The 15,849-nt window shown below is 47.7% G+C and overlaps 1 protein-coding gene across 5 annotated transcripts in view; it reads left to right on the forward strand.

Moving 5' to 3' along the window:
- The window catches only part of GAB2 (GRB2 associated binding protein 2), a 205,020-nt gene that overhangs the window by 155,104 nt on the left and 34,067 nt on the right, over nucleotides 1-15,849 (forward strand). For all 5 annotated transcript variants that reach the window (XR_010601206.1, XM_065595935.1, XM_065595918.1 and 2 more), the window contains one exon: nucleotides 14,418-14,658. Coding sequence is in view for 4 of the 5 variants with exons in the window: in XM_065595935.1 (XP_065452007.1) it covers nucleotides 14,418-14,658 (241 nt within the window). In the remaining variant the exon portion in view is untranslated. The remainder of the gene's footprint in view (nucleotides 1-14,417; nucleotides 14,659-15,849) is intronic.

A 15,849-nucleotide genomic window follows, 5' to 3' on the forward strand; every position in this document is an offset into this window, starting at 1 on the left:
GACTTGTCTATTCAGACTGAAAGTTGTTTGTGGCAGGGACTATCTCTTAGTTTGTGTTAGTACAGCACCTAGAACAATGGAGCGCTGATCTCAGCTGCAGTTCTGGGCACTACTATAATGCAAATAGTAATAACCTGCCCTGCATTTGAGCCAGTAACCTAGAGGTGAAAAGCTGTAGCCCGTTATCAGTTTCCTGTGGCACCTAGCTTCCTTTAAATACATGAAATGGATAGTAGTTGAATCTATGGGCCAGATCTTCAGCTGGTATAAACTGGAATAGCGCCATCAAAGTCAATAGAGCTGCACTAATTTTCACCAGCTGAGGATCTGACCCATAGAATCATTGTCAGGTATAACACAGATATATCGCAGTATGGTGAGCATCTTCAGCTCCCATTGAAACTGTTAAGATGCTCAGCATCTCACAACAGCGACCATGCCCGAGCATCAGTTGTCCATTGTGCTTCATATTTCAACAGAAGATTACTTGTGAGTTTTGAACTTCTGCTGTAGGTGAGCAGCCAGTGCTAGCATTCAGAAACTATGTCTATGGGGATGGATGCTATAGAAAGCCCTAAAGCAGATGCGAGAATATCTTACTAGGAAATAGCATTCACTGTAACTTTGAAAATCTCTCCTCCTGAGCTTAATGCAATGACTTCATCATATTCCTCTAGCGTTGCACTCGGGGGGGGGGGGTTGAGTTCAAGTTTCGACACTGCTCTTGGGCTGGGTTTAAAATTACAACAACCCAGTGACTTTCTAGGTCTTAATGGTCCCCGAAGAAAAGAGACAAGGTAGGAATTGTGGTGTTAACTTTAAAGGGCATTGAGTTCGATGAGAGAATGTGCAGAACGAAAGAAGAGAAGGCAGCGATCAAAATCTGCCAGCAAGAAGTGGGGAAGGAAAAAATGTTGAGATCATCTTTCCCATTAAGCTGTTAGATGGACATTTATAAGGTGACTTTACTTCTCCGCTCCAGACCTCTGTCAATTTTCTGAAGAGGAGAGATGGGTTTTTTCCCCCATTTCATATTAGATTTTCCAAATGTGATAGAGTCAGGGGGAGGAGGGAAGATTTGGTAAATAAAAAGATCTCGGAAAGATCACGCTCATTTGGCAGAAGCAAAGTGACCTGAGAGAGACTGATGTCAGGCAGCTGGTGCGCTGAGACCCTGACAGTTATGCTGACCAATATTGTCTCGTTGTTTCCTGTTACTCCCCCTGTCTGTAACCACGTCTTGTCTTATACTTAGGGTATGTCTACACTAGAAATGCTACAGCATTTTTCCATCAACCTAGTGGTGTCTACACTGGGGCTTAGATCAGCTTAATTACATTGTACAGGGTGTGAAATTTTTCACGGCCCTCAGCAAAGTGGTTATGCTGACTTAACTTTGCACTGTAGAACACCCTTAGATTGGAAGCTGGCCCTGTTGAAGTCAAGAACAAAACTCCCATTGAGGGGCCAGGATTTCACCCTATGATTTGGCACTATGCCTTCGGTGTCAATGGTGCAGGCGCTGCATCGGTGAATGTGACCGTGAATGGAAGACGGATCCTCTCCAGACAGGTGGCAAAGGAGACACCTCCTGAGCCTCACCACTGTCTGGATTCACTCCTAGAAGGTGATATATTACTATCCCCATTTAAAAAAAAATACACATACTGTCAATTTCAACAGGAAGAGAACCGGGCAAGAGGTGAGCCAAGAGCCATGTCTCAGGCTTTGCAAGTTCCCATCATAGGCAAGTGTCATATGATCATAGTAACATAGGACTGGAAGTGACCTTTATAGGTCATCTAGTCCAGTCCCCTGCACTGAGGCAGGACTAAGTATTAGCTAAACCATCCCTGACCAGTGTGTCTAATCTATTCTTTAAAACCTTCAGTGATGGAGATTCTATAACCTCCCTAGGCAATTTGTTCCAGTGCTTAACTACCCTTACAGATAGGAAGTTTTTCCTAACCTAACCTACATCAACCTTGCTGCAATTTTAAGCCAATTACTTCTTGTCCTGTCCTCAGTGGTTAAAGAGAACAATTTATCACCCTCCTCTTTATTTCAGCCTTTTACATACTTGAAAACTGGTATCATGTCCCCGCTCACTCATCTCTTCTCCAGACTAAACAAACCCAAGTTTTTCAATCTGTCCTCTCAGGACATGTTTTCTAGACCTTTAATCATTTTTGCTGCTTCTCTGGACTTTCTCCAATGTGTCCACATCTTTCCTGAAGCGTGGAGCCCAGAACTGGACACAATACTCTAGTTGAGGCCTTATCAGTGCTGAGTAAAGTGGAAGAATTACTTCTCATGTCTTGCTTACAACACTCCTGCTAATAGATCTCAAAATAACTTTCACTTTTTTTCAACAGTATTACATTGTTGACTCATGTTTAGTTTGTGATTCACTATGACCTACCGATCATTTTCTGCAGAACTCCTTCCCCAGAAGTCATTTCCTATTTTGTATTTGTGCAATTGATTGTTCCTTCTCAAGTGGAGTACTTTGCATTTGTCCTCATTGAATTTCATCCTATTTACTTCAGACCATTTCTCCAGTTTGTCAGGATCATTTTGAATTCTAATCCTGTCCTTCAAAGTGCTTGCAACCCCTCCCACCTTGGTATCATTGGCAAACTTTACAAGTGTACTCTCTATGCCATTATCCAAATCCTTTATGAAGATATCAAATAGATCCGAACTCAGGACAGATCCCTGTGGGACCACACATGATAAGCCCTTCCAGCTTAACTGAGAACCATTGATAACTACTCTCTGAGTATGTTTTTTCTCACCTTATAGTACGTTCATCTAGGCTATATTTGCCTAGTTTGTGTATGAGAAAGTCATGTGAGACAGTATCAAAAGCCTTTCTAAAACTGAGATATATCACATCTACTGCTTCTCTCCATCCATAGGCTTGTTACCCTGTCAAAGAAAGATATTAGGTTGGTTTGACCTCATTTGTTCTTGACAAATCCATGTTGACTGTTACTTATCACTTTATCTTCTAGTTGCTTACAAATTGATTGTTTGATTATGAGCTCCAGTATCTTTCTGGGTACTGAAGTTAAATTGACTGGTTTATAGTTCCCTGGATTATTCTTATTCCCCTTTTTATAGATAGGTACTATATTTGCCCCTGGGATCTCTCCTGTCCTCCACAAATTCTCAAAGATAATTGCTAATGGCTCAGAGATCTCTTCAGCCAGGTCCTTAAGTGTTCTAGGATATATTTTGCCAGGCCCTGCCAACTTGGAGACATCTAGCTTGTCTAAATAATTCTTAACTTGTTCTTTCCCTATTTTAGCCTCAGATCCTGCCCCACTTGCACCCATGTGCCATTATGGAGGCACAGGGGTATAAACCAAAAGCATCAAGAGCTGATGACTTCATAGATTGATTTGATTGGTCGCTCTGCTAATCCACTTCTAGAGCCTGAACCCTAATTTGTCTCTAAATTTAGCTTGCTTTAAAGGGCAATTCCTAGCCTCATCCACAAAACAGAGCTCGAAAGCAGGATCCGTATTCCCAAGGCATGTTGGACCTGATTCTCCACTCCCATTGCACAGCCACATGATTCCATTGGCTCCTCTGCAGTTAACCTTGCTTCACAGCAACATAAGCGAGAGGAGAAGCAGGCCTATGGTATCAGATGGGCGTAGCGTCAGTTAACACAGTGATGTCAGGATCTGCCCTGCAAATGCCATCTCACATCAGCAGTCCTGTCTCATGCAAACACTCCCACTGACTTCAATGGCACTACTCAGAGGAGTAAAAAACACTCACGGTGTATGGAAACCCTAACTGTGCCCACAAGAAGCTCATGAATATAACTGACTGTGAAAAGGGATTACAGCTCTTCCATAGAAGCACCTTTTCAAGTCAGTGAACGTGGGAAATGTTTCAGAGCAATATCTGGCTCTAGGCAGGGGAGAACTGTCATTATATCAGCTGCCATGGTTAAAAAACTACCTTCTGAGCAATAATTTCCAAAGGAGACTGAGTAATTATTTTACTCAGATAAGCACGGGAACATTGTGTAAAAATATGTGTACCCAGTAATAGTCAAGAGCTCTAAGCAAGGGAATTTAAAGCTGTCAACAAGGAGGGAAATACCAACTTTTTAGATTGAAAAACAGTCATAAAAAATTCCTGGCTCCCAGCCTAGTCAATACTGTAGCGAGCCACAGTTTCAGATTCACATTTTTCCTTCTGGGATGGCGTCTCAGTTGTTTTTGCCTTACCATAACATAAGGCCTAACATGCACATCTTAACTATGAGCTGTACAGGGCCATAGCCTTAGTTGGTGTCAGTCAACAACATTGACTTGGATGGAGCTACACCCATTTACACCAGCTGAGCATCGGGCTGTGTTTCCTTAAGGGATCACCAAAGCATCCGTAGCATGAACTTGAGGAGCGGTTCACATGCAAAACAATGCTGCTACCATGGAGAGACCCTCATAGGCATTCAGCTGTGCCCTGTGCTCCCCCTGCCTTGCCAGATTGTGAGAGTTTAACTCCCAAAACTGTTAGTCTTTAAGGTGCCACCAGACTCTTTGTTGTTCCCAAAACTGAAGGGCTGGAAAACCAGGAAATGTGAGGTTAAAATGACACTTCCCACACAACCTTAACTCTGCCCCTGTGGGGATGGCATGAGGAACTGGGAGTATGACAATACATTAGCCCTCCCTAACTACTCCTGACATTTGCCCCGCACCTGGCACAGTTTCAGTGTATCACGCCTGTTCATAGAGACTTCACTGTGCTCTGTGATTCATTGATCCAAGGACTACTTGAGACTGGTTGCACACAAAGGCACGGTCCTCGGAGCTGCCTGAGGGACTCCTTCGGGGAAGGATCAAAGGGGAGCAGACTCACAGTTGGGTGGCACAAGGATTTTTTCGTGGCCGCCTGCCTCAGCCTGTGGATTTAAGAGCACTTTCAAATAGCTGTAAACAGAAACACTGCTGCAACTTTAACTCTGGTGTTACTAGGCGCTACCCCATAATACTGCAGGCAGGGGGCTAGAGTGGCCGCCCTGCACTGTCTCTCCAGAGAATGTAGGGCTAGCAAAGGTGGAAGCCCTAGCCTTCTGGGGTTAGACCACTCAGTGGTTAAAGACACCAGTGCCCCATCTACACCAGCTCTGCCGTTATTGCTGGCACTGCAGAAGCTGCGCTGGGGCTAGAACAATGGTAGGAAATAACACACTCCTTGTAGGCAAGGCTCTGGAAACTGATGTTCTCTGCCCATCCTGGAAATGGGCACAGCACAGCAAACAGGGCTGATGCTAGCTTCCCCCAATGAACTAGCCCCTAGGGGCAAGGTAGGCTCTACGCCCGCACCTCTCTGGAGTAGCAACCCTGCCAGCAGAAGTGTCCGTGGCAATGACCTTGCCCACTCAGAACGGAGCCTGTCAGCTTATTTCCTACCACCTGCTAACTGGCTATAGCTTTTGGAGATGCCAGCTGGGGCTGGCTTTGAACTCATGGTGGAGAAAGTCAGGACTCCATTGCCTATTACCAATCCTCTCCTCTCTCCCCCCCGCCGTATTGTCAACCGTGCATGAGGTATGTATTTTTGAGGAGAAAGGGAATGCTGTTCAGTTCAGCAGGCTTGTACTTGCTAAAAACAAACCCTATAGCTGGTATTATTATTTGTATTACAGCAGGGCCAAGAGATGCCAGCTGTGATTGGAGCCCCATTGTACTAGGGGCTGTACAAACAGTCCCTGTCCTGACGAGCGTACCGTCTACATGGACAAAGGGTGATAGAAAGGATGCGTTATTATCCTTCCCTTACAGATGGGGAGCTGAGGCACAGAGAGGGGAATGACTTGCCCGAGGTGACTCAGGGCATTTGTGGAGAGCCAGGATTGGAATCCAGAGCTCACAAGATCAGCCTTCCTCTAACCAATTGCCATTTCCAGCCAGTATAGAAATGCTAAGGCCTTGGCTTTTCTTTAAGCGCTGAAGCTATGTTAGCATGGATCAAAGATAATCCCGATCATGTCAGGTGAATCCTTTAACACTACATGCTTTTTCCCCTCCCCCCCTCCCTGAAAGTACCCATCGCTGATGTTTGACCTAAAGCACAGTTTCCTATCTAATAACAAAAATATATCTTGGCAGCCTCACGGTGTAGCAGCTGGGTTTATTTTTCTGGCACTTGAAATACCCTCCCAGACCCACATAACAATCCATCTCTCACCTGCTATTTATGGAGTTCATCTCACAAACCTAATGGAGTAAGTGAGTGCTGAATTCACTCCCATTAATGCGCTCGGTGTCCAGGTCAGTGCGGGAAGCGTAATGGGAATTCATTTTGAAAATCAATGTGGATGTCAATGGAATGGCGTCCCTTAAGGGAGCGGCATGCTTTTACTGGAGCGTGCTGCTCATTCCCCCGCCACCTGCTTTTTGACTTTTTTTTTTTTTTAATGTCTTTGCAATCAAGGAGAGAGTTATGGAGCCATTAGCCCTGCCTTAAATTGCTGTTTATTTTTTAGTGCGCTCATCAGCTTCCCTATATCTTCGGTAGATGCCAAATCACTTTGGTGGAATGGCCCCCAACAATCAAATCTACTCGCAAGGCCGTTGAATTCTAACATGCCTCATTCCCACGACTGTCGGGCAGCAGTAGCCCTAGGGGAGATTTGGTATGAAGGAGGTAGAAATGAGAGATGAGAAGAGGCAGCTTACGGTGTGGCGTAAAATGGCTGCCTTAGCAGGTAGGCCTGTGCAACAACAATCAAAATACACCATGGCCTGATGATGTAGATACTTATGAAACTGGGATCCTTTTGTTTTTCATACAGGCATCTCCACAGAGGCGGGCAGTCCACTGGGGGTGGCTGGGATGAGGGGCAGATGGGGATGTCTGACTTTTTATTTATAAGACTTGATAAATGCAAAGTAATGCACATTGTAAAACTTAATCTCAAGTACACATCTAAAACGACAAGGTCTAAATTAGCTGTTACCACTCAAGAAAGAGATCTTGGGAGTCATTGTGACAGTTCTCTGAAAACATCCACTCAATGTGCAGCGGCCGTCAAAAAAGCAAACAGAATGTTGGGAATCGTTAAGAAAGGGATAGATAATAAGACAGAAAATATCACATTGCCTCTACATAAATCCATGCTATGCCCACATCTTGAATACTGCATGCAGATCTGGTTGCCCCATCTCAAAAAAGATATATTGGAATTGGAAAAGGTAGAGAAAAGGGCAACAAAAATGATTAGGGGTATGGAACAGCTTCAGTATGAGGAGAGATTATTAATAAGACTGGGACTTTTCTGCTTGGAAAAGAGACAACTAAGGGGGATACGATAGAGGTCTATAAAATCATAACTGGTGTGGAGAAAGTAAATAAGGAAGTGTTATTTACTCCTCATAACACAAGAACTAGGGGTCACCAAATTAAATTAATAGCCAGCAGGTTTAAAACAAACCAAAGGAAGTATTTCACCTGTGGAACTCTTTGCCAGAGGATGTTGTGAAGGCCAAGACTATAACAGGGTTAAAAAAAAAGAACTAGATAAGTTCCTGGAGGATAGGTCCATCAATGGCTATTAGCCAGGATGGGCAGGGATGCAAAACCATGGTCTGAAGTGTCCCTAGCCTCTGTTTGCCAGAAGCTAAGAATAGGTGTCAGGTAATCACTTGTCTACTTTCCTGAAATCACTTGATGATTACCTGTTCTGTTCATTCCCTCTGAAGCACCTGGCATTGGCCACTGTCAGAAGACAGGATACTGGGCTGAATGGACCATTGGTCTGACCCAGTATGGCCGTTCTTATGACTTGTCTGTATGTATAGAAAATAGGGTACAATTTGATTGTATCCTTCTCCCTCTCCCTTAGTATGCTGCCTGTCTTCATTATCATTGCCATGCAGCCCATTTATGTCAGCTAGGCTGGTGCAAAGGGGCTGCGGGGCAGATATAAATTCCCCCTGAGGAATACCTCTGGGCAGGGGCACCCTGTACTGTCTCTGCAACAGCCCCAGTTGCAGCGGCAGGCCAGAGAGGGGAGAGGATGAATCTGGGATGTAGCCAGAGTAGATCTGTGCTCTGCCTATTCTGTGTCCCTGCAAAGACCCATACAGGTCAGTGAAGCAGGGAATGCAACTCAGTGAAGTCATCTGGGCTGCTCTAGCCAGAGGCCACCCCCATCTCAGCAGGCACTGAATAGGGGAGGCAAAAACTGCATTCCCTCTGTGCTGGTGCCAGCGCTGATGCAGCCAGCAACCCAGCTCACAGATTCTAGGGGCTTCAGGGCAGGGACTGTATCTCCAGAGTCCACAATACAGTGGGGCACCAGTTCTGATTGGGGTCTTTGGCTACTATAGCAACATAAATATTTAGTAATAATGATAAGTGTCCAAGGACACTGAGGCAACTGTCTACTCCCCTGAAAAGCACCGAGGAATTTTTAATATCCATGCAAAGAAAACAAGAGTTAGGTTTTTTAAGTTCTCCTCCAACCCCATTAATGTCAATGTTAAATATTGATCATTTTTGTGTTTAGCACAAACCACACAATAAAGTTGAGCCACGCTCCCAGACTTTTACTAATGTGCTTTTTCTGTCTCAATAGAAATTCACAGTATGATGGGGGAAAATACATCAGCAGTGAAAGATCAGCAGATAGATCAATTTGGTACCTTGACATGATTTAGGAGACTGAAAAATCACCTCAGGAGGGGCCATTCTTTTTCAGAGCCACTTTTCTTCTCTCTGTTGGTCGTGTCACAAGGACACAGAGCCAGATTCTGATCTCAGTTTTACCAGTGTAAATCCAGAGTAGCAGCATTAACTTCAATCTAGATTGGAATCTGGCCCAGATTTGGGGATCTAGAGAAGACAACAGAGATAAAAGCTGAAGATCTATTAACCCTCATTTGTCCTTCCAGTGATGTCCCAGGTGGAACATGATCTTTATAACAGCAACATTCACTTACATCACCCAGTTTCTTACATTCTCTTTCAATAAGAGACCATGGTCAAGTTAGGAGAAGCAACCCTTACCTTGCGATAAGTGAGGGTTAAACACAATGGATTGTTTAGGAGGTGCTTACTAATAATCACAGAGGAAGAGAAAAGGGTGTGGACTGATCAAAATCTCATTTTAGAGTTGGTGTAACCAGGACCGGCTCCAGGGTTTTGGCCGCCCCAAGCAGCCAAACAAAAACAAAACAAAAAAAGCTGCGATCGCGATCTGCAGCGGCAATTCAGCAGGAGGTCCTTCGCTCCCAGCAGGAGTGAGGGACCGTCTGTCGAATTGCCACCGAACAGCTGGACGTGCCGCCCCTCTCCGGAGTGGCCACCCCAAGCACTTGCTTGGTAAGCTGGTGCCTGGAGCCAGCCCTGGGTGTAACGTCAACACACCCTTGTCATCAGCAAGCAGGATCGAACCTGGGACCCCGAATCTTAGTGTATGAGCCTCTACTGCTGTGTGAGCTAAAAGACACATAGTTCTTAGCCAGCGGTTCTCAAACCGTGGATCGGGACCCCAAAGTGGGGGTCACCAGGGCTGGCGTTAGACTTGCTGGGGCTTGGAGCCATGGCCGGCTCCAGGGTTTGGGCCGCCAGAACCAGCCAAAAAAAAAGCCGCGATTGCAATCTGCAGCGGCAATTCGGCGGGAGGTCCTTCGCTCCGAGCGGGAGTGAGGGACCGTCCGCCGAATTGCCGCCGAATAGCTGGACCTGCCGCCCCTCTCCGGAGTGGCCGCCCCAAGCACCTGCTTGCTAAGCTGGTGCCTGGAACTGGCCCTGCTTAGAGCTGAAGCCAAAGTCTGAGCTCCACAGCCTGGGGCTGAAGCCCTCAAGCTTTGGTGCCCCCACGTGGCAGGGCTTGAGCTTTGGCCCCCCTGCCCAGGTTGGTGGGGCTCGGGCTTCGGTCCCCCTTCCCGGGGCCGTGAAGTAATTTTGGTTGTCAGACGGGGGTCGCGGTCAATGAAGTTTGAGAACCCCTGTTCTTAGCTAAGGCTGTAGCAGACTCATGAGTCTCTAGCGGGGCTAGGTGCCTCTAGAGTGGGACAGAGGAGCACACCAAGCAGGCCTGGGTTATACTGGGAAAATTCTGACCCCAGTTACACTGGTATTTGCCAGCATACCAGAGATCAGAGTCTCCCTTTGCAGGTTTTATCTTGTACGTAGGAGCTGCACTCCAGCCACACACCCCCATCTGCAGTCACGCCCCCGACGCACACTCTAACCGACGCTAGGAGGCTGGGGTGGCCAGTTACCTGGACTTCACTCTAACTGGACTTTCCCCAACAGTGTGGGATTTTCAAACAGCTAGTTACACCTGCTTTCTGTCTGGCGCACACTACCTGAGCGGCACATAGGGTTGCCAACTTTCTGACTGCAGAAAACCGAACGCCCTTGCTCTGCCCTGAGGCCCCACCCCCCACTCACTTCATCCCCTCTCCCTCCGTCATTCGCTCTCCCCCACCCTCGCTCACTTGCTCATTTTCACTAGGCTGGGGCAGGGGATTGGGGTGCAGGAGGGGATGAGGGGTCTGGCTGGGGGTGCGGGCTCTGGGGTGGGGCCAGGGATGAGGGGTTCAGAGTGTGGGAGGGGGCTGGGGGTTGGGGTACAGGAGGGGATGAGGGGTCCGGCTGGGGGTGCGGGCTCTGGGGTGGGGCCGGGGATGAGGGGTTCAGAGTGTGGGAGGGGGCTCTGGGCTGGAGCAGGGGATTGGGGTGCTGGAGGGGATGAGGGGTTCCGCTGGGGGTGCGGGCTCTGGGGTGGGTCTGGGGATGAGGGGTTTGGAGTGTGGGAGGGGGGTCTGGGCTGAGGCAGGGGATTGGGGTGCTGGAGGGGATGAGGGCTCCAGCTGGGGGTGCAGGCTGGAGATGAGGGGTTTGGGGTGCAGTAGTGGGCTCAGGGCTGGGGATGGGGTGCAGGAGTGGGCTAAGGGATGGGGCAGGGTTGGGGTACTGGAAGGGATGAGGGCTCCAGCTGGAGGTGAGGGCTCTGGGGTGGGTCTGGGGATGAGGGGCTTGGGGTGCAGGAGGGGGCTCAGGGCTGGGGATTGGGATGCAGGAGGAGGTGCAGGGTGCAGGCTCTGGGAGGGAGTTTGGGTGCAGGAGGGGGCTCAGAGCTGGGGCAGGGCCTTGGAGTGCGGGAGGGGTGTGGGCTCCGGGCTCCGGGCAGCGCTTACCTCAGGCGGCTCCCAGAAGCAGCAGCATGGGGGAGGGATAGCTCAGTGGTTTGAGCATTAGCCTGCTAAACCCAGGGTTGTGAGCTCAATTCTTGAGGGGACCACTTAGGGATCTGGGGCAAAATCAGTGCTTGGTCCTGCTAGTGAAGGCAGGGGGCTGGACTTGATGACATTTCAGGGTCCCTTCCAGCAATATGAGATAGGTATATCTCCATATATTTATTTATTTAACATGTCCCTGTGGCCCTTAGGTGGAGGCTTGGTCACGGAGGCTCTGTGTGTCCTAAGTGCCGCCAAACAGCTCTTAGGCGGCGGGAGGGCGGAAAGTGCTGGGAGGGAGCGGGGACGTGGCACGCTTGGGAGGCGGGGCGGGGGAAGCTTGACTGCTGGTGGGTGCCGAGCACCCACTAATATTTCCCTGTGGGTGCTCCAGCCCCAGAGCACCCACGGAGTCAGCGCCTATGCTGTTTGTCGTTCAGGGTCTGTGTGTGAGCTAGGTGAAACCTTGTTATGGATTGAGTTAAAACCTTGTTGAGATTAATGGACGTGAATGAACTCTTCAGTTAACATAACTGTAAGGATAAATTAATCACAATCCCCCTAAGACAAAAGGGTTATGTGACCCTGCCCAAGAGTTTTAGACTGTGTGGGCAGAAGAGTTTTTGCTGAGTATTGTAAATTCAAGCAGAGGCCTATAAGTACGGTACAGCCCTGGAAGAAGCTGGAGAGAGAGCTTTTGGGTCTGATGCTGGCTAAAGAGGTTTAAGGCTGTAAGCAACAAACCCTGGTTTGGGTTCCTCCTGGGTTTGGAGGAGCAGGACTTTGTACATTCCTTGTAAATAAACAAGATTGCATCAAAGAAATATCAACCTCGATCATCTATTTCTCATCCCAACTGGAACACTCACAGGCTTTGATTAGCCACTTGGGTCAAAATGGGAATTAGTGGGTGACGTTCTTTGGCCTGTGCACTGCAGAAAGACAGACCGGCTGATCATAATCAATATCTATGAATCCCTATGGGTGGTCCCAGCAGATCACAGTAGCGGCAAACGAGCAGTTTGCACTGTTGTTGACTGTGCTGTGCCGGCTCCATGGAGAGAGGATTTAATTCCCCAGGACTGTCAATCAGGCACTTTTCCCATCAACACTACATTAGTTAAAATCACAGCTATAAAAATGGTGACTTCAGTACCATATGACTAGAGTTTTATATGCACTGTGATTACGTGTCTCACCTGGGAGCCCTTGAAACCACTTTAACTAAACTGGTTCTGCTTTTCCAATATATATTGTCCCTTGTTTTTATGAGGCTTACAGCCTGGCTGTAAAAATTCATGCCTGGTTCAAGTTCTTGGAGCACATTTATCGGAGAACTGGGATGACAGTGGGATTGCTGTAGGGGCATTGGGTGGAAATACAGTTAGTATTTTAAAACATATTTTCTCTTTCAACAATAGGGCAGAGGCGTGTTAGGTAGTGGCTAGAGAAGGGGACTTTGAGTTAGGCCTTGCATCTCTTCCCACTTCCCCTGGTGTAAATCAGAAATAGCTCTATTGGAGTCAATAGAGTTACACCATAAAACCAGTAGGAGAGGAGAATCAGGACTCTGGAATGCCTTCCTGCTCTGCCACTGACTCAATATGGGACCTTGGACAAGACACCTCACTTCTCCGTGCCTCAGTTTACCCTGCTGTAACTAGGATGTAATAATGATCCCAGACCGGTGTGTGGTGAGGCATATTGAACACCTGTCTCTAACGCCTCTGGGGAGTTCTTTGGATGAGAAACACGACTCATTATTTAAAAACTCCCATTTGTAAACTAATGTTCCAGTGAGTTCATGACGATGCTAGGGCCTGATTCCTGGCAGATTTGTGCCTTGTGTAGTCATTTACCCCTATGCAAAGTGAGCACAAAAAAGGGTGTAAAATGCTGCCACTGTAGGCTGGTAACGTTGTGGACTCACTGGGCACAGGTGTGAATGGCTACCCAAGGCAGGGAAGAATCAGGCTCCCTCACCTCAGGGTGTCCCAGCAAGGCAAATGCAGCCAGCCACCTCCTTCTTGTATTCCCTCCTCAGGATCAATTGGGGCTAAGCTTGAAGGCAAGAACTTGGGAACTAAAGAACTTGTTGTTTAGGGAGGCCCTTAGGAGCCCTTCAGTGGGAGCCTGATTTAATTCTTTCCTATGCAGAGACCCTGAATTTGATTCTCCTCTCATGCTGGTTTGTCACAAGTGTGACCTCCTTGACTTCAGGGAACATTCTCCTGATTTTCACTGGAGTAAATGAGAGGATAAACAGGATTCTATTCCTGTCAAGTGCTGAGAACCTCCTGCTAGGTGACTTCCATCACCACACATGACCAGGCCCTCAGTCCATTTACTCCACGACCATATAATTCCTTCTGTTTCTCCATATTCCCCTGCAGAGAAGGTGGTGTTTGATGCTGCCAGTTTATAGTTGCACCATTGGACCCAGTTTCTAGTTCCTGGATGTATTTGTATGTGTACATCACCTAGGTGGCTTTGTCGGCGGATACTCACTAACTTAACACCAGCACAAATAACTGTGTTTCCCTATGCTGAGGAACATGAGGGGTTCCTGCATGACTATGTCACTAATAACCATATGCAAAACCATCTCCCTCTCCCTGAACGCCTGGGCATTTTCCTAAGAATCTAAAGTTCAAATTATTAAGGACAAGGTTGGCATGAATCATTAATGCTTGTGAAAGGTACCAGATGGGCAACCTGGAGAATTAAATCTTGTCTTTATCCACAGCCTGGAGGGTGGGAACACAAGCTTGCCCATGTTGCCCCTGCCAATATGTTTCAGTCATGATCTGGAGGTGAGAATACAGTTTAGACTCCCATGGCCCATTCAGTGGTTGGATTGCCTGCAAAGCTACTGTTGGACTGGTGGCTTTTGCACTGTGTTATTTTTAAGTGCTTCACAGCTGAGATCTCTAGACAGGTATAATTTTGATGACTGAAAGTAAGTACCTAATTGAGTGGCAATGGGGGGTGGCACTGGGGGTAGACCACCTTCCTGCAGAGCCAGGTGATGGGTGTTCTATTCCTGCCTCTGTCCTTAGCCCAGTGAGTGGTTTTGGGCAGGCCACTGTATGTCTTGCTTTCCTCCTCCACCTTTGTATGGTGCTTGTAGACCTATGGCTAGAAAGGGCTAGCGATTTGTGTGCTAATAATCCTCATTGTATTTTTCTCACACAGACACTCTGAGGAACATTCCCTTGGTGAGCCATGGTCCGCGCTCCTCCCCAGCTGAGCTAAACAGCTCCAACCACCATCTGCTAAGAGAACGCAAGTCGTCAGCTCCTGCCCACTCCAGCCAACCTACCTTGTTCACTTTCGATTCACCTGCCAACCACGTCCAGACCACCTTGTCTGCCAGCGCCCCACAGGACTATCTCTTCCTGCACCAGTGTATGAGCCGAAAATCAGAAAATACAAGGTACAGTAGGAGGCCTATGGGCAAACATAGGGGGAAACCCTGTAATATCAGCAATGATATTCCATCCTCAGAGCTATATCCAGAGGGAGCGCTGGTGGTTGGCTACAGCATAGGCATTCTGGGGGGTCTACCTCCAGCTCTGCCACTGACTGACTACCTGATCTTGGACAAGTCACTTAATCTGACATATCTATCACTGACATCAATGAGAATTGTGCCTTGATCAAAGGCATGATGTCAGCCTTAGCGCATCAGTAAATCGAGGCAGCTGAAGAGAGGGTAATGATGGCTCTAAATTATCTTCATGTTCCCCCGATCCCCACAGCTGCTGTGGGGTGGGGTGGCCCATGGCATAATTTAGAGCAGCCTTGGGGGTCATCTACATTACACCCAGCTGTAGGGGGCTGTTCCAATGCTAGGGATTGCCAGCATGCAGCTGAACTGTAGCCACGCCCTCTCTCACTCTCTGTGTCAATGGCATGCCCCCAATGCTGGAGTGCCTGAGAGGGGGCAGGTAAGGAGGGACTATGCCAGCCAAAGGAATTTTCTAGCCCTTCCGCACTGCAAGAATCTGACCTATCGTTTCCAGTTTTAACCTTTAGGCAAAGCTTTCTGGACAAAATAACCACTTTTCCATTTCAAGGCACTATTGGCCACTGATGGACCTATCCTCTGTGAACTGATCTAATTCTTTTTTGAACCCAGTTGTACTTTTGCCTGCAGCTTGACACCCTTCTGATGTTTCATACGGTGACTGTGCAAACCTGCTGTAACCCAGACCTTGGGTTTGCATCACAGCTGTCAGTTGCGTTCAGTGCAGTATTTATGGGAGAATGGCAGCCATCCCACCTCCCAGCCGGAAGGGCTGCCTTAAACAGTGGAGAGCCGGTTTGCAGAGTATAAGCAACGAGGAGGGACCACTGAGAGAATGAGAGGGGAGTAAAGGTCACAGCACAACTGGATTGCTGGGATCGGGGGCTTCTCCTGAGTCCCCACAGAATTTCCCTGCTGCATCTGTCTTTCACTAACAATAAAAAAAAATTACTTCAGATGGAATTAATGAAACATTATAAATGACCCTCCTCATGGTCCAGCTGTTAGACGCCTCTTGGAGACCAAAGACCATTCTGCACACATCCTCTGCAAGCCTAGTGACAGAGGAATCTGAGACAAGGAGGAAAGATAACAAGG

This window comes from Chrysemys picta, chromosome 1 (assembly GCF_011386835.1).
Source record: "Chrysemys picta bellii isolate R12L10 chromosome 1, ASM1138683v2, whole genome shotgun sequence".
Classification (NCBI taxonomy): domain Eukaryota; kingdom Metazoa; phylum Chordata; order Testudines; family Emydidae; genus Chrysemys; species Chrysemys picta.